This window comes from Enoplosus armatus, chromosome 19 (assembly GCF_043641665.1).
Source record: "Enoplosus armatus isolate fEnoArm2 chromosome 19, fEnoArm2.hap1, whole genome shotgun sequence".
Lineage (NCBI taxonomy): Eukaryota > Metazoa > Chordata > Actinopteri > Centrarchiformes > Enoplosidae > Enoplosus > Enoplosus armatus.
In genome coordinates this window covers 20,264,546-20,290,117 of record NC_092198.1, presented here as the reverse complement: position 1 = coordinate 20,290,117, position 25,572 = coordinate 20,264,546, and the positions used below count along the sequence as shown (strand labels likewise).

The 25,572-nt window shown below is 46.0% G+C and overlaps 3 protein-coding genes across 3 annotated transcripts; all 3 read right to left on the bottom strand.

Annotated features, from left to right (window-relative positions):
- Positions 1–6,818: 6,818 nt before the first annotated feature.
- LOC139302700 (transcription factor 24-like) lies at positions 6,819–10,832 on the bottom strand. The gene is made up of 4 exons (XM_070926407.1): positions 10,674–10,832; positions 9,563–9,715; positions 8,648–8,812; positions 6,819–7,147 (listed from the first exon to the last, which is right to left on the bottom strand). The coding sequence occupies exons 1-4, from the start codon at positions 10,830–10,832 to the stop codon at positions 7,010–7,012; spliced, it is 615 nt and encodes a 204-aa protein (XP_070782508.1). The 3' UTR covers positions 6,819–7,009.
- Positions 10,833–12,092: 1,260 nt separating this feature from the next.
- On the bottom strand, positions 12,093–18,065 carry ephx1 (epoxide hydrolase 1, microsomal (xenobiotic)). The gene is made up of 9 exons (XM_070925802.1): positions 17,724–18,065; positions 16,372–16,573; positions 16,107–16,287; positions 15,801–16,019; positions 15,256–15,385; positions 14,834–15,048; positions 14,482–14,590; positions 13,992–14,114; positions 12,093–12,972 (listed from the first exon to the last, which is right to left on the bottom strand). The coding sequence occupies exons 2-9, from the start codon at positions 16,552–16,554 to the stop codon at positions 12,762–12,764; spliced, it is 1,371 nt and encodes a 456-aa protein (XP_070781903.1). The 5' UTR covers positions 16,555–16,573; positions 17,724–18,065; the 3' UTR covers positions 12,093–12,761.
- A 391-nt stretch (positions 18,066–18,456) lies between these two features.
- On the bottom strand, positions 18,457–20,769 carry srp9 (signal recognition particle 9). Its single transcript, XM_070926051.1, has 3 exons — positions 20,634–20,769; positions 20,407–20,475; positions 18,457–19,348 (listed from the first exon to the last, which is right to left on the bottom strand). The coding sequence occupies exons 1-3, from the start codon at positions 20,703–20,705 to the stop codon at positions 19,229–19,231; spliced, it is 261 nt and encodes an 86-aa protein (XP_070782152.1). The 5' UTR covers positions 20,706–20,769; the 3' UTR covers positions 18,457–19,228.
- Positions 20,770–25,572: the final 4,803 nt, after the last annotated feature.

Sequence of the window (25,572 nt, the reverse complement as noted above, 5' to 3'; positions counted from 1 at the left end):
CCGCTAACGTCCACGTCTCCGTTGCCTTACAAATGAGTTTGCAGCTGCAGGTTTAAGCACCCGCCAGACAATCAAGGTGACGCAGCCTAGCAGCAGCAGCAGAAGGGGGGTGGGGGGGGGGGAGCAGCTTAGTATGTCTCATTTATTTGAAAAGGATTATGGACTCTCGAGACCCAGTAGATCCCCTGTTTGATGGAATGTTGAGCCCCTTTTCAAACCCATGTAAGCACCAGTCCATTACAGAACCAACATGTTTTGTACCATCACCCTAATGCTCACGATTACCTCAATTTATCCAAAGCATATAGAATTATGAATTTGTTTTGTTTTTTACCAACAGAAGATATGTTTGAGATCATATTTGTGTATTTTTTTGTTTGTTGTAATTTCACGTCAAAGCCTGCGCACATTTCACAAGCTGAAATGCAGAATTCTATATGCAAGAACCATGAAATGTGGTTTTTTTTTTATTATTATTTTGTGAACGCCAGGCAGAATTGGGAACGTGGCAGCCCCGTGTTTTGTTTTGTTTTTTTAAGAGCACTAAGCGTCCTTTGCCTTGGACGGCATTTCCGCACAGGAGATGTTGGTCAAACACAACTCGTGTTTTTTGTTTGTTTTTTTTGCACTACTTCCCACATGCTGGCCTCCACAGTCCACAATTTTTCAAAACCATCTCAATGGTTCCTGGAGTTTCCAAACTTCTTTTTAAATCACACGTGGCTTTCTTTATGATTGCATACTGTCGAATCCTCCTCCTTCATACCTGAAATTACTTGAAGTGTGTGCCTCTAATGATACCTCAGTGATACACAGATAACCCCCCCCCCCCCCCCCCCCCCCCCTTGAACATAATTCAAGACATATTGTCAATATTCTTGCTGTTCAAGATGTCCTTTTATAAACCCAGACTGGGTGGAGCACTGTGATACTAACGAACACTTAACACGTCTAATAAAGCACAATGACGTCAGCACTCAGTAGTCCTGCTATTGAAAGAATCTGACCGAAAGCCATCAGTCGGTGTAAAGCGGCTGCGATCGCAGCGTGAACTGTACGAGGTCCTGTACGAGTGTGATGCACGCTCATTCTATTGATTAGTGGCCTTTTTCTTTTTTGTTGGGTTTTTTTTCTTCTTTTTTTTAAAACGGTGAATCCGTTTGGATTGCACAGTAACACAGTTGAGGATAGATCCTGTGGAAGGAAAGCATGGCACTTGGTAATTTCCAACAATGAATAAATATTGTTTTGAACAATATTTATTACGATATTCGTCCCTCCCATCCGCAAGAATTCTTCCTCTTATGCATTCCAACAACAACAAAAAAAAAAACACAACAACCCCCACAAGCACTGAAGTCAGGATGACTCCTCTGCTTTGGCTGTGCCTTCATTTTGTGATAATGTTTTGTTGTTGTTGTTGTTGTTGTTGTTTTTTTATTGTATCTTGCTATAGTTTTCATATATATATAGATATAGATATAGATATATATATATATGGTCCAGGATATTGCAGTGAATATGAGCTCAGTCCCAAACATCTGTCCAGGAGCGGACCAAATGTTTATGAATGAATTAAAATGAACCCCGTGTCACGTGATACGATGAGGGGGGGGGGGGCGGGGGCCCTGTTTGCTGGAGGGAGTATGAAACGGAGAGAACTTGGTGCGTGCACCGTTTTTTAAAGTTCAGTGGAAAGCTGAGCTGGCTGCGTTTTAGTCTGTTGACACGTGTCTCTGTTGTTTGGATGTATGACTATTACATTTTTGATCTACTTGAATTAAGATGATATTATTAAAAATGATAACTAATTCCAGTTTTTGGTGTGTTGACTTTATTGTGAAAATCGGTCATGTGTTTTAGTGCCACCTAGTGGGAGAGATACCCCCCCCCAATATCCCCTCCTAGTGGGTAGGAGGGTCTGTTGTTGCTTTTTTAAAACTGAAATATGCGATTAGGAGTTTGTTTGTTCGTAAGTAATACTACTTTTTACTACAGACTTTACAGAACTGGGGGGGGCATGAGGCCTTTTATGTGTTCCGGACTCGTGGCAGAAGACTAATGGGGTAGGGGGGCAGAGCCTTTGGGCCACCGTGCCCAGGAAAATGAGGCAGGCTGAGTCAGTGGCTTCTTTTAAATCAAAGCTTAAAATGCACTTTTATCGCGTACTTTTATTCTTTTATTGCTGTGTTTTTGTGTGTTTCTATGTTCAGTTTCATGTGTTCGCTGTTTGCTATTTGTAGCACTTTGTAACTTTGTTTTGAGAAGTGCAGTATGAATAAAGAAAGTATTTGGGCTGTAAATCGCTGTAAAAGAGTTTATAGTTAGACATGTAATTCCTTCACATGTCCTACAGTCATTACTGTATAACAACAGTAATACTTTTATGTCTGAATTATGTAACAACTCCAGTTATTGGGTTCATCGTATTTGCACAACACGTCAAGTTTAATGTATGCATTTCTGGGTGAGATGATACTCAATGGAAAGGTCAAAGGTCAAGGTGGGGAAAAAGCTGATAACCAGCCTTTCTGTGAGAGTGTGTGTGTGGGGGGGGGGCGGGTATATGGAAACGCTGGTCCCCAGTTTGATGTTTTGAGAAACCAGGATCTTTCTCCTCAGTCCGGGGCTGTCTGATCCCCGGGGGAAGGGTCTTATTATAGACCACATTTAAACCCCTCCGTTGGGTTAGACTGACTATATCTCCTTTGGTCCCCTACATAGAAAACACTCTCTGAAGTTCTGCCACATCCACATCTTGGTTGTAGTCTTCAGCTCACGCTCCGGCTCCACCAGCGGGTCTCACAACGTGACCATGAGAATGTTGCACAGGGGAAACCTCTATCTTGCTCATTCCCACTGTGGCATTAGTGAACTGAAATGATTCTGTAGTGGTCCTGTGCACGAGTGCTTGCCTCAAATGCTTGCATATTGCAAGTAGTGTCTATTAATCAATGCCGGTGCCTCTGCTGTGGCCATTATCAATCGAAAACCATTCCAAAATACCTCCACTCGGACCCGCAGGTCGTATCAGAAACGCTTTCCATGAAGCCAATGTCTGTTATGCTTTGTACCAACAAATAACCAAAAATACCCCCCCCCTTTCTCTCCATATTTATTTTCTCAACAGTCCAGTTCCCTTTTACTCTACTCTTCTCCTTCGCCGCCCTCCTCCTCCTCCTCGCTGTCATCCTTTCCCTTCCGACGTCTACCCAGTTCCAGCAGAGGCCCCGGGCCAAAGCAGGGGGGGGGAGTGTGTGTGTGTGTGTGTGTGTGTGTGTGTGTGCGTGCGTGCCTCAGAGCTCCATAAATCCAGCCTGTAATCAGTGTGTACTGGCCATAATGAGCAGGAGATAGTGAAAATATGTTGATTATCTCCCAACATGAGGGGATGAGGGGGCAGACAGTTTGGATGCATGCGTTCTTGAAGCTGTTCCAGTGGCGTAAATAAGCAGTCGTCACATGGGAAGCATGGGCAAAACACACACACACACACACTACGTATGTATTACTGTAGGTACACTGAAAGAAAAAAATGCACGTGTTTTGATTCCATGAGGCGAGTTGGGCGGATAAGTCCGAAGCTGCTCCCGGTCGTATTGGCTGGGCTGGTTGTCTTTGCGGTGGTTCACGGGCTCTACCTGGTTTAAAGTCAAATTAGGTGCCAAGATAAGGCAAACCCTGATGAAGTGAAGCACTGTGAAGTGAAGTGAGCAAGTAAGAAGTGCTGAAAGAAGTTGGAATCATTGAGGTGTAAGTGATGAATTGAGCTGTTTTTTAAGTGGAGGTTCCGCGTCAGCGTATATGAACTGAAACAAAGTGAAGGCACTGAGTAAGAGCTCAACATCGCGGGAGTCAGAAGAGCTGCACTTTGGTTTTGTTCAGGTGAAGACCTGAGACCCTGGAAGCGTTTTGAAGTGTTAGTTAAAGACTAAGAACTGCAGACCGCGATGCTTCTCATGTAAGAAATCATTTAGACATAATTACATGTTTGTAAAGGGGCAAAATAGTAAAATGAAATACATTTAGAGAAGGCAAAAGGTTTCTGAGGAAAGTTTTCAGAGGAAACATTTGAAATAGTGAAAGAAGTTGAAGTGGTGGTCAAAATTACTGTTATTGAAAGTATTGAGTGAGGTTGAAGTGTCGAAGTTGAGGATTCAGTTGCAGGAGTTGAAATCGTTGAGGTGTTAAAGACACTTAACATGCTAACTGCCAATTATGCCGCAGTAGTTTATTTAACTCTGATAGGATGGTGACAATTTAGCTGTGCAAACGTCAAAAACCACGGCATAGTAACCTTGAAAACATCCATGTTGTAAAATGTTTTTTTCACTCCATTGTTTCTGGGGGGGGGGGGGGTTTCCAGCAAAACTTCCATGAACCAGTTGAAAGTTTTATAAATACAATGTTTTCTTTTATTTTCAGAATGCATTGTTATTACATCCTCAAGCCATACTATAAGCAATGAGAGAAGAAAAAATATATATATATACATATATATATTATATGCACATATGGTACATTTTGAAAGTGTAAAGAGTAGAAAAAAGTATCTTGTACCAAAAAAAAACTCTCTCAGCCTTATATACTCTTAGATTGACTCACAGTCTATTTGTTTTCCTATTCAAGGGATAGCTATGACATAACTATATATACATCCAGAGAGGTAAAGGAAAAGAATACAATAAATAAATAGATTATGAATAAATAGAAATGTTTGTGGCAGTTTGGCTTCACGCAGTTGCGTATGTTACAGTGAATAAGGACGGGAAATAAATAAATAAAACTATGGATGTTCCCCCCGTTTCTTACAATACAATGTTTTAATGCTTATTTCTACATAGAATCTACATGGAGTCTGGTTCTGGTCAGTCTCGCTGTACCAAACCGTCTGGCTTCTGCTGTCCTTCTGTAACCTCTGCCTTAGTAGTCAGACTCCAGCAGCTCCAAATTAGTCTTCACTACACACGGGGAAATCAGGGAGTAAACACCCCCCACCCACCCCGGACAGATTTATAGAGCTAGCCTTGAACGCTGGGGCTGTTGCTTGTGGAGCTGAGCCCATCTCGTTCAAGAGGAGGGGAGGGTGGTTTCAGTTAGTCTGTGCTTCCCCCCTCCGGGTCCGCATATCTGCGTGACTTATTGGGCCGGACCTTTCAGCTCTGAGCTCGCTCATCTGCGGTTACAGCGCAATCACACGGCAAGGAAACATGATACCTGGTGAATTACGAGCTGAGACACTACAAACACTGTGGAAAAAGCAGGACACTAGAAACTTGAGTCTCGCCGATGAATGTTTCTTCATTGTTTTGAACTATTTTAGTTGGTTTTACTTGCATCACCTTTTACCTACTTACAGAAATGCATGCAGATATTAAGACGTCTTTGGCGTTTAGTGGGTTTTTATACTGTATGTTTGCATGCTGGGCAAGATTGGGACGTTTTTGTTTTTTTTGTATGGTCACGAGGAGCAGAGCCCGAATTAAGTTCCATGAACACTGAGGTCCAACCGACTAGCAAGGCTCTGTTGCGTTTGTCAATGAATCTGGACCAAGGAACGGCAAAAGGACATAAGGCAATAAGAGATCGGATAGATAACTTGGGGGCAAGGGCCTCTCGGGGCTTCGGATATTTTAAGATCAGGAAGATCTTGAATCACCGGTAGCGGCGTTTTAAACGAGCTTACCAAGATGCTGTGGAAGCAGCTTTTCACTGCAGTGCACAAAATAGTCACGAAACACGACTTGTGCTTTATGCTGAAAGCAGTGGAAGTGGAAGACGCCAACTTCCTGTGCTGGACTACACATTCTTAAAGAATGGCAGCATTTGGCTTTTGTTAGAATTAGTATTTCCATTATTTACAATGACTGTTGGTTTCATTGGTACGTTTATTTGGGGTCTTTTTAATTGTACAAAGTATATATACCCGTCTTTTTGTGTCATTTGTTAGGTCATTTTTGTGCAGTTCAGACTTCTGTTGGATTACTGTTTCGGCGACCTCAGTCTAGTTAAAAGGCCCAGATTTAGTCGTATTTTTGATACCACTCGTGTTTTAAACATTTGCAACTTTGTTGTTCTGGCGATTGAATTGAATTAAGCAACACGCACTGTTTGCTGTCACCGTGGATGCCGGTCCGCTCAAGAGCAAAGGGCTGCATTCCGTGGCAGCGTTGCGGTGGGAACTAAGTGGCCGTTGCCGCGGAGATATGGAGTGATCGGACAGCAGCTGTGTTCCCACAACAATCCCTCCCGCGCCGCTCATCTGTCTGCCCGTCCTCTCACTCCCACGCGTGCACACACACACACACACACACAAACGCATTACCCACTGACTTCATGCAACACCACGGCCATCCGAGTGAAAACCATTAGACCCTAAAAGACCCTTTAAGAGCACACAGGAGGCTGAACTCTTCCCATACCGCGAAAGTGACAACATCAAATCAAGATAATAGGTTACACGCTGTTCCTCCGCGTGGTGATTTGCGGGGTTATGAGTCCGGCGAAGTGAGCGTTTTCATTTCCTGGCGTTGGATCCATTCCTGGCAACCTGCAGTCTGATGCTCAGATAACGACGGAGTACTTTTCAAAAAAAGGGGGGGGGGGGGATCCTGCATTAACCTGCATATGTACATATGTACCCGTGTGTGTGTTCTCTTACTTTGACACTCAGATAGCAGGCTTTTGCAGACACACACACACACACACAGTAAACAATCTGGGCATGAATGAAATGAAATAACCACCAGGAAACTTGGCCTTCAAGCGTTTATTGACTTTCCCAGCAGCCAAAGCTAAAAGAAAAAAAATCATCATCAACATCCTTGTAGCTGCAACCCTGTCCTTCATTATTAGATAAACCCAAAACATTTTTTTTTTTCATCTCCATACAAAGTATTAATTGTTTTACTCTCGGGGGCTAAAAGTTTGGATTTTAAACTTCAGCAACTGTGTGACTACATGGCTACATGGTTGACAGTGGAGTGGGTGAAAGTCCCATGTTCGACTATCACTCTTTGTCTGCCTCCGAGGTGGGGGTCGGTGGGCGTGTCCCGTCCCGCCCAGGCGGAGGCATCTGATTGGCTGGGACTCCCGACAGCAGCTCTCCCACGCTGCCGCAGTAGAGCAGGGAGCGCATGGGCCACTTCTGCGGAGACAGACACTGAGTCAGCTCTTCATGCTAATAATGATTAGCACCAAGATATATATATATATATATGTATATACGGTGAATCCACAAAATAGTCACAAGTCATTGGGATAAATGAAACAATATGCTACTATGCTCATTTCCATTGGGGATCTGTTGTTTTGTTTGGGATGGTGATTGCGATAAAGTTAGAAGGTGGACTTTGCGCCCAGGTACACCTGGAGAGATTTCATAATGAAGATAGAGGTGTGTTTGATAAGACCTGGGACCCTGTACTGGCATTTTATTCAGGGTAAGGACCAATGTGTTGTGATCAAAGTGACGCACCTTGCTGTTTTTGTCTTTTCATACTATGTATACTCTTTTGTACTTTTCAGAGAAAAACTATTTAATTGAATTATGACCATGGTTATTGTTGTACTCAGGATGTGCTGTTTCCTTTCCGACAAAAAGTCACAAAACATGAAATTGAGAATTAAACAAAGACAAGACAGTAAAGCACAGGGCTGTTTGGGTCGGGGGTTCGATCCCCCCCTCCGTCCTCATGACGAAGTGTCCTTGAGCAAGACGCGGAACCCTAACGTTGCTCCCGATGGAGGCCCAGCACCTCGCGCGGCAGCTCGGTCGCCACCTGTGTGCTGAGCGCTTTGGGAAGGTTGAAAAGCGCTACATCAGTGGAGACCATTTACCATGAAGACCATTCAGACTATGACTGTGGCGTGTGGTTTTGCGCTGGTCTATGTCACCGGTCAGTACACTTTGTGTTTTGAGGTCACTGTCGTCTGGTTCAGTGCAGCCCGATTCTGCTGAATCAGATTCGGTTCTCAAGCCTCGTTTGAGTGGCGTTTGGTTTTTTTGGATATTTTAAGAAAAGTAGATTGATAGTTTATTTCTGCGCTGACCTTTGACCTCCAGTTTCTTAAATTGGTGTTGGATGGAGCAAACTGATAATATCAGCGAGTTCAAATGATTAGGTCACCTTTTCTGGTTGACTTTGAAAGTACTAAGTCTGGTAATGTAAATATGACATCACATTATCACATTAACCATGACTGCTTCCTTAAAACAGCCGTTCCCTGCTGTAATTACTGGTAATGGTGTTAAAACTGCTAACGGTTTCAATTCCAAATAGAATGAACTACATAACTATTTAAATTGTGCAGAGTACAGCTACATTACATTATCGGTCATGGTGCATGGTTAATATAATAAGTCGTGTCATCAGCCAACAGTTTTGTCTGATCGACCATCTTTATTACCTTTCCATCCACAGACGTTAGCTAGCTCCAGCTACGTAGCTAAAATTAAGCTGGTCATCTAAGGTGGTCTGAACTAGCTAGACATAGCTTCTCAGTAGTAGTAGTATTCGAATTTTGATCAAAAATATTACAATTTTGGTTCCTCTTTAGCACAAACACGCGTGACAGTCCCCGAAGTGAGACAGGGCCCCATAGGCCTAGATTTCCTCACACGTCACCAGCAGGTTCCTATCCCCACCTTAACAGGATGCAGGAATCCACCCGGCCTGGAGGGCAGGGCGTGCTCAGCCAGCGTCCCTCCCTGGTCCAGGGTCTCTGTTAGGTAAGCTATGTAGTTAGTAGCCAGAACCAGAACATCCAGCTTGGACAGCTTGGTGTCTGGTGGGACCGAGGGCAGAGCAGCCTGGAGGACAGAGGAGGACGGCACAACAACACAAATATGCACGTAAGGATGAATAATCTAACATTTATAGTGAAGAGCCTGTCTTAGACGTATTATCCCGAGTCAAGATGTGAACATAACATGTCATTCAGGTTAAGTACGGAATATCCATCAGTTATTAGCTAAGGTGGTCTGGTTTTGGGGGGTTCCTGTGTTTCCTGTGCGGTCAGTCAATTTGGTTGAGGATTCGGTTGACAAATGAAGATATGTAGGAGTGGAATTTATTATTGAAGATATTATTGTCGATCCTGCAGAGAGGCAGGAGTCATATGGACAAGTTGTCACCTCTGTACTACAGCAATGCATTAAGTACATTCGTTAAAGCTACAGTAGGCAATATTATTGAATTATCATTTCAGTTGAAGTAACTCATATTCACCATTGCATGTCACTAACAATATTCAATTGAAGGGCTCCTTTATAAAAAATGTGTATCTGTGAGCACCTGCTCCCTTTTGTATTTAATCTTTTAAAAAAACTGGACCAGGCCTGAATCAAACAACCAATCAGGGTAATCAGGGTGTTCTTTTGATTCCTCTCTGATTCACACTCCAATCCAGAGGGTGGAACCTTCTGTAGGACGCCCGTGTTTTGTACAGAGTCCACGTGATTGGCCAGTTACGTGCTGGCTAACCCCCGATTGGTTGTTTGATTCAGACCTGGTCCAGGTTTTAGGCTTTGTGTTCAGTGTTAGGTGTACACCTAGCGTACCTGCAGGCTGTGGAAGGCCTGGCGCAGGTTGCGCACGCGGCTCCTCTCTCGTGCCGCGTTTTCCGGCGAGTGCTGACCCCTCAGCATCCTGGGCTGGGCTGCAGATCCGCAGCCAGAGCCCGCGGGCGACCTGGACCCACACACGGACTGCACCTGCGGCAGAGGACGCGTTAAGAGCCTGACATTTCTGACGCCTGACACGACGGGTGAAGTGCAATTAAATGAAATAGGCCCAGCTGCCTTGGATTGGTTTTGTCCAAATGGGGAAGTTGGAAAACATTGAAACAAACTGTTATTACTGCACAACTTCTTGTTGCCGTGGGTAATATTTAAATTGCTGCAAGGTACAAATCACTTTCTAACAGTCACCGTTTCGGCCCTCTTTCACTATTGCTACTTTCGTTTGAGTCTGTTCTGCCTTCAGGACAGAATTGGCCACTTACAAGCACGAGCACTTTCATGGCACCAAGAGATCTTCGAAAATCATGTAAGAAATTCTGAAGAAAATAGATAACTTGTGCTTCTACCTGTTAGAAGCTTTACTGTCTCCGTGTTAGAGACAGACCCTTCTTATCTCTTAAGTTATTGGTGAGTTAAAAACAAAAATGGATAGAGAGGAGTGCATGTTATCCTCGGGACTGCTTCTAAACATGTGAAATGTGCTTGAGAAGTGCAGACTTGTAACCAGGAAACTTGTAACAGTCCACTGCCCGATCCTCTGTGAAAAAGTGGGAGATTCATCTTATCCTCGTTGGCGCTCTCACCTTTAACTTTCCCATCACACTAACATGTGAATGGCGGGGGAGCCTCGCCTTGTCTGATTACCAGAAATGTTAAGAGACTCGACCGTGGGAAGGTAAAGAAGGACGGATGCATCCTCCATCCTCCACACCCTGCGGCAGAAGAGAACTCGCCGTTTCTCCATAGTTGAGGTTACATTTGACTAGTCTCATCAACAAAACAAATCTTAAGCAAGTGGTTCCCATGCTGTATGTCGGAATTGTGCAATATCCCAACCGGTTGCTCAGGATTTTTATGTTACCGCTGCATCGCCAAATGTGCCGCTTATCCGTTTCGGTTGGAAAAACTGGACCGTCAGGTTCAGACTCACCCACTTCGTTGGCTCGCGGCCGCTGCGTACGCTCTGCCTGTGTCCGTGCAAGGACGCCGGGCTGCCCTGCTGCCTCTGCGGCGGCTCAGCCGTGGAGCTGCAGACCAGCCGGTGGCTCGCTGCAACCGACATGAGACCCTCGAGAGGATTCACCGCCATGGATGGATGCTCCCGCGTTGACTCTCCTGAAGACTTGATTCACTTTTGTTCAGTCTATTTTCATTGGCTGGGTGGACGTTTGCTCGCCCCGCGTTTGCAGACTGCTGCGAAGGTATATCATCCACTAAAGGTCTTTGGTAAAGGCGCCACAGAACGCACAGCCTGAGGTCATCTTCCCATCTAATCTGAACGCATCTCAAAAGTTGAATGTGGATCGAAATATTGACTCAGGAGCAGCTGGAATCTCTCATTTGATCTCAAGAAAGGCATAAACATTCTATTCTTCTTCTGTAGCTGCGGAGGGCCGCTCCATTCAAGCATCCCCAAGCTCCTTTCCACAGTTCACCAGGCCTCTGTGGGGACCCCGGTTCCACCCACACCCCCTGAGCAATTGGTGAAAACCCCACAATCACCGGCTGCCTCTCTGCACATCACCGTCCATCCAGAGGATTCCTCCCAGTCTGGCTCGCTCTCTCTCTCTGCTTGTTTCCTTATCGGGTGAGGTAATGTGGGGAACTTCATGTGGTCCTTATCTCAGCCGCCTGGTCGTTCCTGATCCTCCCCTGGCCGTTTGGCTGCCAAGAGGAGCAGGCAGGCAGGCAGTCAGTCAGGCCTGTGGGAGTGCAGCACTGGGAGGGTGTCCCGAGCCAGGGCACTGGCGAGGGGGGGCTTGGGAAACTAAAAAGCTCTGCGAACAACTGGACAGGGGTGGTGGTTGGAGGCTCGGGGCAGTGCGACATTGAACATGACCAAATAGAGGCGGAAGTGCATTTTCTTTTTGGTAGAAAACATCCCAGCATCTTAACCTCATTGTGACGGAATGAAAAGAAAAGAAAAGACAAATCAGATTCACTTGTGCTGACCGTGTCATGTCATAAACCGAAGACACACATTCACCCATTCGACGGCGACCGAGCTTTCCACGCAAGGTGCTGGCCTCCATTGGGAGCAACTTTAGGGTTCAGTGTCTTGCTCAAGGGCAGGGATCGAAAGCCCAGACCTACTCTGCCTCCCGTGCCAACAGTGCCAACCACTGCGCCGCCCAAGCTTAGGGATGTCCTCGACTCTCAGCGCCAATGGCGATTGATGCCCCGAAGCTGACTTGCTACGATCCAGGCTAACTCAAATCTTTACCTACGGACCCAGGCGCCAGCTCTTCAGGTTCCGAATCTCAAGAATCGTGAATGGAGAGAGCCCTTTTGCCAGCGGAGCTATGCGGACGCCCCAGAAATGCTTTAAATCAGAGGCACAAACAGGTAAGACGGTGCAAGTGTTTTATTCGAAGATACAACATGTCATTCTGGTCATCTCGGAATAGCAGCAATAAATCATTTTCTAACAGCATTACAAATTGTATTCAACTTCAAGATCAACTCGATGAGGACTGATTATGATCGAACTCTTTCTTCGGGATATTAGGCGATCATGCCCCCCTCAAGTGCTAAAATTGCTAAGTACTAGATATAAAAAGTACTGAATATCAATAACCCTTTGAGGACATGACACTTATAGCTTTTATAGCTTTGTAGCAAATTGAAGTCAATCAATGAGACGAAACGAAGAGCTGACGCATTAAGGAAAGCTGAAAGCTTCGTCCCAAAGGTTTTAAAGATACTAAAAATGAGTTTTGGGTTAAGTTGGAAAGGAGGAATACAATGAAATTAAATGCAATTCAGTGGTTTAAGGCAATGACATGGCAGCGCGGCTGTTAAGTCAAGAGGTTTCACGTTATCAGTTAGAGGAATGCTTGGCACCTAGTCCAGGCGGTCACCACAATAACAACACGTGGCCCCTGAACCTCCCATCTGCAGCTGCTTAGTAAACCGCTCAAGACTACAAAGGCTGAGGGAAGCTTTGAGGAAGGCAGAAACTCTACGAGGAACAGCTGGTTCATGGACACACGTAGCTGTGGCGTTGTTGGGGGGCCCACTAATTGTGAGGCCTCTTCTCCACCGTCTTGGCGAACTTCTGGATGTCCTCGGCCATCAGCTGGGGCTCCTCCATGGCGGCGAAGTGGCCGCCGCGGGCCATGGGCGTGTAGGTCTCGAGTTTACGGTATTTCTGTTTGACCCACAGTTTGGGGGTGTGCATCAGCTCGTTGGGGAAGCAGGCGAACCCGGTGGGGACGTACACTGGCATCCTGCAAGAGACCATGACGTTAGATTCGACGAGGGTTAATGCATGAAGCTAGTGCTCCACCAGCGTTTTGACGTGATAGAAATGCTGCATTAGAACAAGCCTCCCGGAACAGTGTGGTGACTCCACTGGGGGAAAAAACGAATGATTTTCAGTATTTAGAGTTTCTGAATCAGGTTTCTATACACTGCTAGATGTGGTGTTGAGATCCCCCTAAAACGGTGAAGGAGGATGTGGAAACCAAATGTGAAAATGAGCAACTATAAAAAAGGAAAGAAAATGTCATCCATGTCATCCAGTAGTTGATATCTAAGCAATAAGCACTGAGTAAGATGACTTACAGCATTTAAAGGCAAATGTTTGTGTGTCAAAGTCAAGTTTAGTTTGTTGGACTTAAAAGTCTAGCAAAAAATCAACCGATGATGAAAAAAAGTTACAACTTGATGTTCATGGTCCAGTTGAACTTTAAAAGGGCCCATATAGTAGAAAGTGAGCTCTCCATGTCTTGGTTGATTATAAAGCAGCTCTGGGTGCTGTATAAATACTGGGAAAGGATCAAAACGCTCAGTCCACGGAGAAATGAAACACAGCCCCGTATTCAGACACTGAGCCTTCAAAACGAGCCGTCGGGACTTCCGTAAGGTTGTGATGTCACAACTATACAGTCACCGCACTCAGCCCCCCCCCGCCCAGCAGGTCATCTGCTCCAGGCACAGCACCACCCACCATGTACAGGGACGCTCATCCACCCGCTCAGTCTGTCTAAGTTATTGGAGCGCTCTGCTCAGGACTACTCTTTAGGTTTTTTGGTTGTTCAGTGTGTCTAAAACGGCTTGTTTCAGACAGAGGGGGGGACTGGGGGGCTGCAGAAAGGGCCAGGAGAGGAGAAATGAGGACTTTTTATAACTGTGAATCATGCAAAGCTACTCTAGTGGAGTCCCAAAATAAAAATATAGAGCTGGAAATGAGCACCATATGGGACCTTTAAGGTTCTTGAAGCACCACAACATGCTTGTCACTCACTTAGAGTGAGGCTGGTTGAGGCCTTTGGCAAAGTTCTCCTTGTAGAACCTCATGGAGGAGACGATGCAGCCAGACGTCCAATAGATCATCACGTTAGTCAGCAGATCGTCCAGGGAGAACTTCCTGCAAGGCACCCCCCCCCATACACACACACACACACACACACACACACACACACACACACACACAAGATTCATATTACATTACTGACAATCATGGTTTTGCTATGTAGGAACCCATCAGTCATCAATATATTCTGTATCTGTTCTGGATTAGTGTTGACCTTTTCCAAACAATCCCATTATACAATGGAGCCTGGGGGGGTGGGGGGGGGCACTGCCAATCCATCTGCTACTATTACAGATGATATTTAGAACTGATTGCATATCTGTGCTGTGTGTGATAATTTGATGCAATATCTTGACGCTAGAGGATAGCGAAAAGGATGTGAGGATGGCAAATATCAGCGCCGGCTCCCTTCTATTCTTACCTAGTGAGTCCTCCATCCTCCAGGTTTCTGAAGTCGTTGCAAGTCCACGTGGAGAACTTCTCCAGGATGTAGGCAGCCAGACCCACTGGGGAATCATTCAGTCCTCGACCTGAGGGGAAAGTCAGTCTATGGCTGCAACAGTTGCTGGTTCCATTCCAGACACTGACCTTTCTTGCATGTCATACCCCGTTTTCCTGTCCACCTCTTCACACACAAAATGCCCCCAAAACATTTTCTTTAAATGCTCATGCTTGGTCATTCGAGCCCCACGGAAATATTTTTCGAATCTATCAAATAACCAATATCATTCAGCTAAGGCTCGCTTAAAAAAAGAAAAGAAAAGCTGCCTTACCCACGGTGTCAGGCTTGGTGGCCTGGATGTGCATGTAGCCAGACTCTTTGATGGACTCCACCACCAGTTTGTCCATGCAGGGGAAGAGACGCTGAACGTCCACGTCTGTGAAGCCAAACAGCTTGGGGAAGCGGCGGCCGAGCATGACGGACAGAGCCATGCGCAACCCCGCCTTGGAGGGCGGGGCAAAGTTCACATGCAAGCCTTTGACTGTCCTAAAAAGAAAAACACAGGAAATGATACTTTATTTAAACATTTTACATAAAAAAGACATACATGTCATCAAAGGTCTGGGGTGTCCAGAATGAGCTGGAAAATGTTAGGCTAGTACATTGCGTGCATATAACAGAATATGATATATATACTGTATATACATTTTCTGAGTGATGTGAAATGTCATGTGGTGTTTCAGAAGTTCTTACTTGGGCTCCAGCTGGGCCATGTTGGTGGTGACCAGCCAGCCCCAGTCTCCTCCATGGGCGTAGAACTGCTGGAAGCCCATGCGCTTCATCAGCTTGTGGAAGATGCGCGCCGCACAAACCGAATCGAAACCTGGTAACGCACGCACGCACGCACACACACACACACACACACACACACACACAAATTGCGGCATGAAACCATGCAGTTTCTACAGACACAGTTACAGTTTGTTTTGCTAAAGCTAAGCTAAAACAATATTCCTACTTATACGACATCTTGTATGCATATCTTTTCATCTTTTCACTCTGCCATTGCACTTTAATGATCAAACTCAGACGTTTATATGCACTCAGGTGCTGAGATTAACTGGTTTGGGGTCAGCGCGCAACCACTGCTCTTTTCATCAGTGGGGAACCCCTCAGCCTTTGCGATAACTACAGTATTAACAAACCCACTGCAAGATAAAAAGGTTCGTAAGAATGGTATTATTAAAACTTTCGAACAAAATTCGTCTGGACACATCTTGCGTTACGTACGGACTCACCTTTCTTATGTGGCGCTTCAGAAAAACCGTACCCTGGTATGGAGGGACACACCACCTCAAACACAAGGTCGCCTGGGTTTGACGGTTCCGTGAGCCGAGGGATCAGCCCGTAGAACTCGTAGAAGGAGCCGGGCCAGCCGTGAACCATGATCAGGGGAATCGCAGCGGCTCCCCCTGGCACCGTCTTGGGCTTCACGTGCAGGTAATGGATGTCGATGCCTGGACGGGGGGGGGGTGTCAGATAAAGAGTAGGTCAGAGGTACGGCGATGGCTTCTTTGTGAATGTGTCGGTGGCGCGGGCCTCACCTTCGATTTTGGTTTTGAAGTGGGGGTACTGGTTGAGTTTGTCGACTTGTCTCCGCCAGTCAAAGTCATTCCTCCAGTAAGAGACCACCTTCTGCAGGTACTGGGAGTTGAAGCCATAATTAAACTGGCTGTCCTCTAGTGAAGGAACAGGGCGAGTCTGGTCTATCCTCCTGTAGAGGTCCTGACAGAAAAGGAGAGAAGATACCTCATAGTAGATGCTATGGAGTGGCTACCTTGAGTGGCGAACTAAGGAAGGGAATCTAACCTCCAGCTGTTCATCACTGGTGGTGATTTTAAAGGGGCGGATGGTGGCATCCTCCCCGCCGCTGGGGGGTGCTCCGGCCCCCCACCAGCCGTCCTCCGTCTGGAGGACCTGGCTCCTGCTCCTCTGAACCAGGAAGAAGATCAGCCCCCCGATCACCAGAGCAACCAGCACCTCTGTGAACATGATGCTCAGCGTCTGCAACCTGGACAGGGATGGACGGACGGAGAAACACGGGAAGCAAGGGGAACCACGAGGAAGTGTAGGACAGATCCAAGACGGAAAAAAGAGGACGTTAAAATAAGAAAATATTCACCAACAGATATTTTACATGGCCAAGACACATCAGTAAAACTACACAATATTACATTCTTAAATGTGCTGTTACATACTGTGATCATTGCGCCTTTAAAAGAATGAACAAACACGCATTCTGACGCCTTTCTTAGAAAACTGCAGTCGGCCGGCTACACCTATAACCCATAATAATAAATAACCACTGAACACTAAATCAACGGACTAAAATTGAATCAAAAAGTTGATGCCACGACAACTAAACCTCGATGATTCGATGGGAAACAATTCTGCGTAAAGACTGGAACTATAACCCACTTACTAAACAGCTTTGACACTGAACAGTGACTACAGCAGTCTGGGGCCCCCGTGGTGCCGTTAGTCTATGTATGAGTTCAGAGAGGAAAAAAAAGATAAATGTGGGACCAGTCAAAAACAAAAAGGGCCACTGTTGTTGTGGACAGCTGACGGGATTAGGTGAAGATTAGGTAAAGACCAAAGTCCATTCAGCAGCCCCCCCACCCCCACCCCCCGGCACACACACTATACCACTGTTCTACTCTCATACTGTATTTATCTGTGATTACCAACCAGTAGCTTAGTAGTTTGTCCAGAGCTACCACCACTAGCTCAGACCACTGTGAATGGAGCTGAGGGTATATGCGCCCCCCCTCCCCACCGTTCGCTCTCATACAATTAACAGTTATAGCAACAAATGTAGCATGCTAAACACTGGTTATAATAGCATAACAAACGCAGCTATTGAAGGCTACTAAGATTCACTTTGTTTTGCGACGTCACGTCAACCGCGAAACCACAAGCGGTGCATCAACGTAAACAACGTAACAGCAAACAGACTATTAAGTAGGGACAACGACTGATGTGGACTCCGGAGTCGTCGGACTGCGTGGACTTCCTGGGCGAAACACCGCGTCTTTCCAACTTTACGCCGACTCTTGGCTCAAAACGAGCAGACGGCGTCAAGCCTCCCCTGTTTCAGGCGCACGTCGCCGGTGACGCAGTCGAGGCCATGTCACCGGGATTAGTTTGGGCTGTTTTACCTGCTCTCGGGGCCGCCGCGAAGTACGAGGTCCTGGAGAGACGGTCGGCCGTGCTGCCGTTAGGTTCACGAACGAATCTCTCTGTTTGAACGACTCTTGAAGAGGACCGAGTTAAACTCGAGTCGCAGGCGAGAGTGGACCGGAACCCCTGCTTCTTGCCAGATGCACGCGCGGTTTGAGCATGAGAGCCAGTAATTTAAATTAAAATGATAGTAATAATTTAAAAAAAAAAAAAACAGAAAATAAAGAACCAAATGAGTCGCTCGTTAGTCGGTCCGCTGGCGGCACGGGCCGGGCTACTGAAAAGAACCGGGTCTGGTCATCGCTGTGCTGCACTGCTGGTCCCGTCCGATTCCGAAACAGCTTCCTTGAATCCTCCCCGCTCACTCTCTCTGCACATCAGTCACACACTTCACTTTTGAAAGTCGGACAAGAACGGCATAAGGATTGTTACCAAGTGTGCTGCTTGGACTAACGCGCATGAAGGCAAAACATAAAGGATAAAAAAAAAAAAAAAAGTGTCCTGGGAGCTGAATGTGTGGAAACGCCAGTGCATTATGGGACATGTAGTACTCTGGGTGGGGGGGTATTTTCTACAGCTATTTTTTTGCAAAACAAAAATAAACTCAGATCAGATTTTAGCAAACATCCTGTTGAGCTTAATGATGCAGTCATTTATGGTACTTGACACATTGCACATAACACCAGCACAAGTTGAAGACAGGAGAGACACTTGGGTAAATAAACATTTATTGAACAAATGTAACGCAATAATTATTTCTCAGATGGCGAAAATGGCATTTGGGAGGTGTGGGAGTTTCTCTGCGGCAGAAATCGTGGAGGAGGAGGAGGGTTGGGGCTTCTCCACACCTTCGTTAGAAAATCAAAGAAGGTCCCGCTTCGTTCATGTGGCACACGTCCATGAGGACGAACAAAATGAAAGAGAAAAAAAAAAGAGATTGCGGCGCTGAAATTGAATCCAACAGAGACGTAAATAGAAAAAAAGAAGACAAAAAAAAGGCATGCCAACGTCTTCATTGCCCGTCCTTTTTCGCCCCCTTTAAAAACTTAAAATAAATGCGAGCTCCTCTAAAGGAAATCAAGGTGCCGAAGCTGCTAACATATCAGCAGAGGACTTGCACTTTTTGTACACCCCCCCCTCCCCAGCCTACACTGACCTTACTTTATATTAATACCATCAGGGATGTGATCAAAATGCCTGACGAGGAAAACCTGGATAATAGGACTTTTTTTTTTAATGACTACGAAAGTATCATAAAAAACAAAATCCTGAGAATAAAATATATACAGTATAAGTATCACATCACATCCCCGACAGTATTAAATGAGTGTAGGCCGCCGGGTCAATCTCACCACATTCCCCCTTTACAACCGCCCGCTCTCAAGACTCCACGTCGCACTCCGGTGGTACTGTGCTCTCAACAACCATTGTGTCCACTGAACTCAGTCCAGGCGCTCCAGGAGGCCAGCGCCTCTGGAGCATTTCAGTCCGTCTCCATGGCACCGCTGTGCGTCTCCTTGGACACCATGAGTCTCATCAGCTTGCCGTGGAGCTTCTCGATCTTCTTCACGTCCTGGGCCTGGTCTGTCTTGTACTGTAAACACTGTGGGGGCAGACAAAAGACTACATGAGGGCAATGATAGCAACTATTACAACAACATGAGCTGACCAACTGGGGGCGATGCAATCATTTTTATGGTCACAGATTAAGAAGTTACATCAAACATACTTTTCTAATGCGTGGTTAATGTTGTGAGTTTGGTTAGGTTTCAGGAAAAGACCATGGTTTGGGTTAAGACAATACGTCAACGTTGACCTTTTGGTTTGACGCGGGAGGTCGGGTGTACATGAACGTTTTTGAAAGCAAAAGTTATCAGGCAGCGTCCCAAGTAACAGCCAAGGGACATTATTGAACATTCACTGATGGGTATCAACAAACAAAAAAATTTGTTTAGCGAATTTGAAAATGGTCGGCGTGCCGCAAGTTGAGTATCGCTGTACATCTGTTGATCGACACAGTGGTGTGATTGCTTGAGCAAAAGACTATTCGGTCTGTCAGGGATCCACAGATTTAGATAGTAGTAGGAGCTATCATGTGGTGGATTGTCGTGAAATGTAGCACAGACAATGGTCGTTGCCCAGAGAATGAAGCCTACATCGCTTTGGTGATCTTCGCCCTCAAGTGCCGGCAGGCCAAAATGTTCACAAAGAAAGATCTCGACATCTACGAGATGGATCGGCATTAAAAAAAAAAAAATTGGTACGGGCGTTCATGTCCCCATGAGGATGGATCTTAGTGACATTGGTATCCCCCTGATGTTGGTTTGGTTTATCTAGCATGCAGATTGGTTTGTAAACACATTGTGATAAGTGATGCTGATACAACTAGTTAATGAATCAATCAGTCTCCAATGAAAAAAACAACTAATGATTACAGTTGAACATCTTCAAGTATCACGCCCCGCACTCGTTAAGATGGACTTCTGTTTCCACGTCACTATAACTCGGACACTGGTGACCTACCTCCGTTTTCACACATTAGTTTTGCCAGCTAAACTAATACACAGAAAAGTGGCACACAGTTTCCCGATGTAAACACAAACCACTTTAATCAACACTCAGTAGCATTTGATGCTAACAATCCAGTTTAAAGTCACTTACCACGGCATTGTCGGTCACTTTAATGCAAAGGTTGCCGTCGCAGTGTCTGTACTTCAGAACCACCCTGACCTGCAAACCGAACAACAACTGGTGAATTTGGGGAATTTGAAGTACAATTTAAAAAAAAAAAGGCAGCATTTGTCACATTCGCGTCGCTAACGAGCTACCCGGCTAACGTGCTATCCAGCTAGCACGCTCGACTACTTATAAAATAAAAGGGGGTTCACCTTCATGGGGTCTGTCAGATACAGTTTTTCCGCTGCACGGGCGAACTCCTCCCAAGTCTGGTAGTAAGGCATTATTCGAACGGGGCAAAGTTACTATTACGCCAAACAATCTGTCGGAATCGGCGGACCAGCTCTGCTAACTTCGGAACACCACATCAGCAGCAGCGTGAACGCAGCCAATCAGAGTGAAGAGAGCGCGTTGGGGAGACCTTTTCCGGGTTACCGTTTCAAAACAAAGGCACGTCAAGCCTAAAACATAAAGTCATGCTATTATTTTCACTACTTATACTTGTAATATTCAGTAGGGGATAGTAACAAAACTCTGGTGGAACCAATTACCAATCGGCAAAGTGCTACACAGCAACTACTGCCTCTTGCTCTTTAGAATGGTCTTGACGGCCCCCAACGGACTTTGTTTTGAAAATGAGCCTTCGTCTCGGGACCGGAAGTTGTCCTGTGCGGTATGGTGACATTCTACATGTCGCCCTCTAGTGGTTGGAATATGACAGGATCGTTGCAGACTTTTTTCAAACCCTTCAATCTTCTGTAACAGTAATGTTTTATGAACTTATCTTAATCTGCAACATAACTGCTGTAGAAACTGCAGCTGTCAAATACATTTGAAGTGGTAAAACATGCCCCCCTGTAATAAATAATAAAATGTAATAAAATGGAAATGCTCAATATAAAGCATAAGTGCCTCAAAATTGTACATAAATAGGGTGTAGCTACTTTTTTTTTTTATCACTGGTAGTGCTTTAGGAATAAGCACTCCAGTTGCCAAGAGGATGTAAAGGGGTGTTTCATGGGTTGTACACTAGATGGCAGGCAAAGTTCAGGTATTTTTTTTACAGACGATGAGGATACTGTCAACACTCGGCTGCCCCCCCCCACTTGTCTCCAATTTATAGCGAGTGTAGCAGGACAGTGAGCAAGCTTCATTTCCTTCGGAGCTAATGACATTCACTGGTTCAGTGTGTTAGATGTCACAATAACAGAGCTGGTGAGGAGTGGGTGGCGCGCTGACAGCTCATTCATCATCAGCTGAGTCAGTTGCAGGCTCGGTCACCCAGGCGGCTGACTCGCTATCTATTTCAGATTTTGGAAACCACAGTACGTGAAAATGAGGGAGTCCGTGTTCTAGTTCCTCCCCACTCCCACACACAATACACGCCGCGCACAAGCGTGCATTACTTGTTCTTGGTCCTGAGAGGTGCCGTTGACAGGCCTCTGTATATCATTTGAAATATATTGACTACACAGGCTTGTTTTGGTAAAAAAAAAAAAAAAAAATCAGTTTGCCCTTTCCACAGAGGTGAACCTTTCTGTCAGTGTGGCGGCGGTATTACATAAAGGCAGAGGAGCTCATAATGTGTGACCTTTGCTTCTCCCTTTTTATCTGTCAGAAAACACTGTTTAATAATAATCCCCTCTTAGGGCACCGGACAACCAGCAGGGTTGTGGCCCCAGCCCACCTTCAAACGTAGCAGTGAGCGCGCATCCACAGCAGCTTCTTAATGGCGGGCCCAACAAGGCCAGCCGTGGGCTTTCCCTTCAGCTGGTTCTCAATTGCAAGGCCGGAACGCAGAGATTTTTGCGCTACTCACGCCACTCTCCTCATCAACACCCTCGTGATGCTCTTTGCATCGCACTCAAATTAAGATAATATAATGGAGAGATGGAAATAGAACACCCCCCCCCCACACACACAGACACCCCACCCCATCCCCTCGCTAAATAAAGAAATAGCGTTTTTCATTTTTTGGCTGTAAACCGTTTGAGTTGGCCCCGGCTCTGGTAAGCCTCTTTCGGTCCCACTGTGAATAAGTGGCTTATTGTAGGCTACTGGCTCCACTCTCTGCAGTGCCGTTATAGTAATGGTGATGTACAATGTTACACACACACACACACACACACACACACACAGGCACACACTTGAGACAGAAACACGGCTGTCACAACAACATCGGGAGGAGGAGGAGGGGGGGGGGGTCATTTTGTTTCTTGCTGACACACAGATTCAGTGACAGTGACTGTCAGAGCTCCACGCGCACATTCCGCCCACTCACGCATAAACACACACATTCCCACGCCCGCAAATCATCATCACACAGCTGGTGTCAAGGGGGGGGGGGGGGGGGGGGGCACCTGTGGCAGAACATCAGCCCCTGCCTGTGCGCCTGACACCAGCTCTTGTTTTTGTTTGTTGCTCGCCTGGAAAAAAAAAAAAAAAAGATCTTCACTTAATTTTTGCTTTTATAAGCAAGTTTGACTTCCGAAAAACCAAAAGGTGTCAAGTGCCACCCTGGTGTTTTTTTTTTTTCCTTCTTCTTTTCTCTTAACCCTTTTAAAGATAACTCTGCAGAGATGCAAAGCCTTTTCAGCAGTATAGCACTTTTATCCGTGGCCCTGCTGTCATCTGCAATTAAGGCAGCCATGTGCAGTTTTGTTTTATTTAGGCAGAAATCAGCTGTTTAATTCGATTACTTTAAAAAAAAAAAAAAACTTGTAAACTCTGCGGCCACGTGGTTGCAGCTGTCTATGTGGATCATCATTATTAAGACAGAGAGGAGTTTGTTTTTTAGTGGCCTTATTCTTTTGTTGTTGTTGTTGTTGTATTTGTGTTGTTTTAAATGCATTCTAGGAGAGCTGTAGTTACTTAAAAACAAACAAACAAAAAAAACAACACACATGCCGCCGATTTAACATGCTGATTTTGTAATATTTTCAGTCTGCTCTGGTCCCAGCTCGACGGCGCAGACAGAAAACGCACAGCCAAGAGAGCCAACTCAGTTGTCAGGGGCAACCTGTACGTGCTACGTCCCACAAAGTTGCGTCAACTGCTGCCTTCAGGTACCGTGGGAGATGGAAACCGTAGAATGCGGCGCACATGGAAGACGCCACAAAACGGTTTCTTATATAACCCAACGGTTGTATGTGCATTTTTAGGTGGCGGACGGCAGAAGCTGTATCAGCCTGATACTGCCTCCGTCTAATAAATTGCCCTCACAACCACGGGGACCATGTGTTATCGCCTCAGGACGAAATAAATAAAACTAGAGTAAAATCTCTCAAGTTTCTTTAGCTGTGTGGGGCGGTTTGGCAAACTATATCTAATAATAGCGACATCACGCCGTCCAAATAATAATAATAATAATAATCTTGCCATTCAGTCATTTCATAACTTTGTTATGAGGATGCTAGTCTATGTGTTTTTTTTTGTACTAAAAGCAACCCACTAGCTACAACAGCCCACTTGTACCGTGTCTTTATCCCCCTCCCCGTGAGCCTCCTTTTAACAACAGATTTAGCGTTATTAAAATTAGAAACCGTTTTTTTTTTTCTCAGTTGTGTGACCGGGGAGCTTCAAAGCAAGGAGCTCACAGCGCGACTTGAACGCAGCACGTGTTGCAGCCAGCAGGCAGCGGCAGCAGACCGGTACCCGAGCGGCACAGCGCCGCATCACGCCGACCCAAGTGCGTCAGAAGAAAAAACAAACCCCGAGAAACGTTGCGATTTTCTACTTTCCTCCCAGTGACTCGCCGCCGCCAGTGGAGCCGCGATGCTCTAGATCATGTAGGATTAGACCCCCTTTTTTTTTTTTTTTAAATCCCAGTTTTCTTTTCTTTTTTTGTACTTTTACTGGACAGCCCGGCAAAAAAAAAGCTGTGAAGCCTCTTGTCACTGCCGCCGCCTCCGCCGCCGGAGTTCCATTCATCTGGTCGCCGCCTGTAAGCCTTGAACCAAGCGGTGAACTTTTTTTTTTTTTTTTTTTTTTGGCGAAAAACACGAAAGTCACCCGTCGTCGATACCAAAAGGAGTTTGTGACATATCTGGCCCTGACAACGCTTTCGCCATGAGGTAAGGAAGCTCCTAATTGTCTCAAATCACATGAATATGCTACCACAGAGGCGGCTGCTCGGTGGTGATGAAAGTGAGGAGTTGAAGCACCGCGCGGAGTAGCCCGGAGCGCGAGCCAAACTACTAGATGAGGTATTAGCTAAACATGTTGCTTTTACGTGCCACGGACAGCTATGCCGGCTCCGAATGTGCCCCCCCCCCCCCCAAAAAAAAACAAATATCGGCGGCTCATGTCGAGGGAGCTCTGCGCAGTGTCTGCCCGCTGTGCCGCGTTAGCCTTTTTCTTTTTATCGGAGGTGGTGAATATTGTCAGCTCAGTCGTGCGCCGACGTTACACTCGAATTTGTGCTGCATTTGCGGACGTGCCACGGGGTTGGGGAATGGCGCTCGCCCGTTCCCCCGCCGCGACTCCCACACTGCATAAGAGGGGATTATCTTCCAGCGCTCGGTGATGATGGGGGTAGCGTTACTTTGATGCCACATTATGATTGTTACCAAAAAAGAAAGGAATAAAAAAAAAAAATTAAAAAAAGCTCGTGCACTTTTGTCAGCTGTGGGGGGCGGGGGGGGGGGGTTGGAAATGGCACGCGGGGAAAGAGCTGGCAGATACCCACGAATCGCCTCAGTCTCTAAACATGCAGTAGGCAACCCCAGCTTGTGCACATGAGAAGACACTCCATGACACATGTCAGAGGTGTATTGAGGGGGGGGGGGGGGGTTCCACACCTTTTCAAACTGATAGTGACAGTCTGCTAATAGCAGGCAAGGTTGCACCCCTCTCACACTGCTCAAGTCTGAGGCGATGTACAGTATGGGTTGGCTGTTGTGTAACGTGCATGGAGTCTTGATGTTTGCTTTTGAAGGTGCAAGGCTGAAATATCAAACATGTTCAGTTCTTTTTCTTTTTGTGTGTGTGTGTGTGTGTGTGTGTGTGGGGGGGGGGGGGGGGGGGGGCTTCTAAATCTTTGCTTGGAGTTCCTAAAAGCCACATTGCCCTGTTAACCACCGCCACCTTGATCGCCCCAGGTTGCTTTGGTTTTTGCCTGAGTCTGTTGGACATGTCTAACACAGCACGGCA

Excerpts from the sequence above, each read along its gene's own strand:
- LOC139302700 (XM_070926407.1), bottom strand. The coding sequence starts at position 10,832 with ATGGCGGTGAATCCTCTCGAGGGTCTCATGTCGGTTGCAGCGAGCCAC. Across the intron at positions 8,813-9,562 it reads AGGCCTTCCACAGCCTGCAG|GCTGCTCTGCCCTCGGTCCC; the intron begins GTACGCTAGGTG and ends TCTGTCCTCCAG. Across the intron at positions 7,148-8,647 it reads GATTCCTGCATCCTGTTAAG|AAGTGGCCCATGCGCTCCCT; the intron begins GTGGGGATAGGA and ends CTGTCTCCGCAG.
- ephx1 (XM_070925802.1), bottom strand. The coding sequence starts at position 16,554 with ATGTTCACAGAGGTGCTGGTTGCTCTGGTGATCGGGGGGCTGATCTTC. Across the intron at positions 16,020-16,106 it reads CTTCAAAACCAAAATCGAAG|GCATCGACATCCATTACCTG; the intron begins GTGAGGCCCGCG and ends CCCCCCGTCCAG. Across the intron at positions 15,049-15,255 it reads ATGGCCCAGCTGGAGCCCAA|GACAGTCAAAGGCTTGCATG; the intron begins GTAAGAACTTCT and ends TTTTCTTTTTAG.
- srp9 (XM_070926051.1), bottom strand. The coding sequence starts at position 20,705 with ATGCCTTACTACCAGACTTGGGAGGAGTTCGCCCGTGCAGCGGAAAAA. Across the intron at positions 20,476-20,633 it reads ATCTGACAGACCCCATGAAG|GTCAGGGTGGTTCTGAAGTA; the intron begins GTGAACCCCCTT and ends TTCGGTTTGCAG. Across the intron at positions 19,349-20,406 it reads AAGTGACCGACAATGCCGTG|TGTTTACAGTACAAGACAGA; the intron begins GTAAGTGACTTT and ends CTGCCCCCACAG.